This window comes from Nannospalax galili, unplaced genomic scaffold (genome assembly GCF_000622305.1).
Source record: "Nannospalax galili isolate Female #2095 unplaced genomic scaffold, S.galili_v1.0 scaffold657, whole genome shotgun sequence".
NCBI lineage: Eukaryota > Metazoa > Chordata > Mammalia > Rodentia > Spalacidae > Nannospalax > Nannospalax galili.
The window spans coordinates 586,852-590,467 of record NW_008339927.1 but is presented as its reverse complement, the minus strand read 5'-3'; the positions used below and the strand labels follow the sequence as shown (position 1 = coordinate 590,467).

The 3,616-nt window shown below is 41.0% G+C and overlaps 1 protein-coding gene across 1 annotated transcript in view; it reads left to right on the top strand.

Annotated features, from left to right (window-relative positions):
* Window positions 1-3,616, top strand: part of Ush2a (usherin) — an 828,188-nt gene that overhangs the window by 335,979 nt on the left and 488,593 nt on the right. The window contains 1 exon segment of the mRNA XM_008834819.2: window positions 2,985-3,258. Coding sequence (XP_008833041.1) covers window positions 2,985-3,258 — 274 coding nt within the window.

The window sequence follows — 3,616 nt, the reverse complement described above, 5'->3', positions numbered from 1 at the left end:
ATAGATGATAGATAGATAGATAGATAGATAGAGATAGATAGATGATAGATAGATGATAGATGATGATAGATGACAGATGATAGATAGATAGATGATAGATAGATAGATGATAGATAGATAGATAGATAGATAGATAGATAGACAGACAGATACCAAAACATCATCAAATCAGGTGCTCAGAATATCCAGCCAAACCCAACTAGGGAGACGAAGGCATCAGCTAGACTTCTGTTGATTTAGTTTTCCCTCCACAGTTGAACTTCTGGTTTCTCTTTCCCGTGCAGGCACTTTTATATTATAGGCTACACAGTAGTAGCCTCTGTTAGAAATGGTTTATCTTCCAACTGTTCCCAGGGGCATGATGTTTTGACTCTGGCTACATGGCTGTTTTCTCCTCCCTGTCATATAGATGCGGGATGGGGGCGGGGTTTGAAGGTCAGCCCAAGCCAACTGTTCCTGGAGGAGGACATTTTGAGACAAACATGCTGGAGTATATAGCAGGAGTGGGGGCATCCCTGATTCCAGAGCCAGCTTCTCGGCGGACGCAAACAGCACATGACAATTTGCCAATATTAGGTGCATTGTGTGTATCTGACACATTCAGTACCACTCACCAGGTTCTGACAAGTTGCTTTTCAAAAGACTTCTTAGATAGAATCTTCCAGATCACCATTATTAATTCTACTTATTTTGATGGATTCAATAAGTCATCACAATCAGTGATACCCTGGATTAATTCAGAATGAGTTTTAGTGTCAAATAGTCAAGGAAAGATGGACTCTTTTCATGTCATCCCAAATTATCCAAAATCTATCCTCTAAACACTGAGCAAGCTCTCCTTACCTCCCAACGCTGAGGCCGCTTGTCTCTCACCTGCCTTGGAAACTCTAAACATAATGTCCTCACTCCACAGTGCATGTTCCTGCTTAGAGGATTGTCCACGGACCTTACATTACTCAAACTCTTTCTTTTGTGTGTGTATGTGTGTGGTCTGAAAGCATGTGTGAATTGTGCTCACATACATGTTTGGGGTTTCACATATCTGTGTGTACATGTGGAGACCCAAGGTTGATGTTCAGTGTCTCTCTTGAACCACACTGTTTATTGAGGCAGGGTCTCTGGTTGAATCCAGAGTCTGACAATTAGGCCAGCCTAATATCCAGCTTGCTCTGGAGATCCACTGTCTCTTCCTCCTCAGTGCTGAGACTGAGTACTTGGATTACAGGAGACCACCATAGCTGACCTACTTTTACATTGGTTCTGGGGATCCAGAGGCTGGTCTCTATGATCACACAGCAAGTGTTTCACCCACTGAGCCATCTCCCTAGGCCCTCTAAATGGTTCTTGACTCTGAGGGAGTGAGAGGCATGTCTGTTCCCTATTTACATGGCATCCCATCATCCTCTCAGTTACAGTGTCTATCAGCAAACATCCTCTGGGAAAAGACTGGTCAGGAAAATGAAATCTCTTGCCTGGATCCAACTTTTCAGTGTCACTGATCAGTCACCTGGTCATAGGACCACCCCTATGAAGGTGGGTTCACCTTAAGTTATGATGCTAAGGAGACAGCAGAACACTTAGTGCACGGATGAGATGGGAAACTTCCTGCTCTGAATCCCATCATTTAGTGCAGCTGTTGTTGATGCAGCCACCTGCAGACATGTGACTGTTAAGTTTTGGTCACTTTTCTGAGAGAAGCCCACCTCTCCTCTTTCTCCTTCATACCTCTTTTCTACGCGCGTTCCTCAATGCCTCGGGCTGCCCCAACATCTTGTATTTCTTTACTTTTTCTCTAAAACTGCCTTTCCCTCCCTGCTTGTCAACCACTTGATCTCCATGAAGGCTCTAAACCCTCAGGCTTTTATGGCTTTTTCCTTCTGCTGAGATTTATGGTTTCCCTGCCCTGAGACTTTTTCCTTAAATTCTAATAAAATTTCCTAAAGCTTCTCTTTGAGTCCATTCTTAAATTCTTTTATGAATGGGACTAAGGGCCCTCTAGGGGACCCCGTTTCTCCCCTTTATCAACAACAGTGCCCCACCCACATGTTGGTTTTTCCACTGCTAGGATTCATGGGGAAAGTGTTGTCTTTGGACATTAAGTGTGACTGTTGGAACTCAGTGTTTATTGGATGAAGGGTAATGTCTGCTTACCAAGGATACGTCACACAGATGATATTTACATATAAAACATGGTTTTTTTTTAACCAAATATGACTTGATTTATTTGACTTATTGATCTGAAGCTTTCAACTATCCTATGGCAGCTGATTTCATGTTCAAAACAAATAAAAATGGTAAGTAAAATAATTATCAGGTAACACTTTGATGAAAACACATGAATGCATTTCCCTTACTCTGAAAATTTGGGTAAAATATGATTACATTAGAAAGCGGTGCATTAATCTAAAAGAATATACACAGAGAAGCAATTACACTCAAGATTTAGGATAAAGCTGAACTATTGAATCAAAATATATCTTACGAATTTGAAATTGAGTTCACTAACCATTTAAAATAAGCTTCATTGAGCTTGACATGTCATTTTCTTATTGTCTTGTCATATTTTCCCCCAAATTAAATTGATCTATGAAGTAGCATTTTCTCATTTTCTAAGAACTCAGAAATGGAGTCGTGGTTCATACTGTGCTGCTCCCCAGCTGTTCAGTCATTTATACTAGGATTTAATCTTTTAACTGAGTTTCAAAAAAGCTTATGCCTACATAATGGCAAACCATGTAGCATCATCATCACTGGGCGTGAATCTGTTTGACTGAATGAAGCATTCTTCATGTTGATTGTGAGCTTGGGAAATATTTCGTTATCCGTTGCTCCAGTCCTTCTTAGGATAAACTAGAACAGTTTTATTGAGAGCTTTCATGGAAACTTCTTGCTTTTCTTCAGGAAATTGACCTTCTGCTCTGGCCTACACTGCCTTTTTAAGCCTTTTGATACAGCTTTTTTTCTCTTTTGAATATGAAATCCAGACTGAGCTGAAGAGTGGACTGTTGAGCTTCCGGTTAAATTCCAGTCTTATCTTTACACAAGTGGATCTCTGGCTGGGGCTGGCTTATTGTGATGGAAAGCGGAATAAAGTCGTTATTAAAAAGGGAGGCGCCAGGGTGTCAGCAAGTGTGAATGGACTGGCAGAGCATTTCTCAGAGGCTGGAGCTCGGCCACTTGTGATGAATTCACCTGTCGATGTGGGGGGCATCCCACAGGAGCTGCAGAACTCCTACAGACATTTGACATTGGAACCAGGTACATTTCCTCTAGAGTAATCCACCATTGGATATAGCCCCATCTTACCAGGCTTTGGTTGTGCTGTTTCAAAATATGGCAGCAGAACTGGGTTAAAAATAATAGTTCCCACTCCTTTCCCTTTTCCTGGAGAACTCTAACCTTGATATCCAATCATTGAATACCTCTGTAGTGTTCAAAGTTGCCTCCAGGAGTGTGTGATCACCCTACTAAAATCAATATACTTATTCCAGCACCTCAGGAAATATTGTCACACATCCAAAGCTCTTTTATCCATATTACATACGTGGGTTTACATGTATAACATAATCCATAACATATATGTAATGGTATTTGTGTATAATTTTATATATTATAT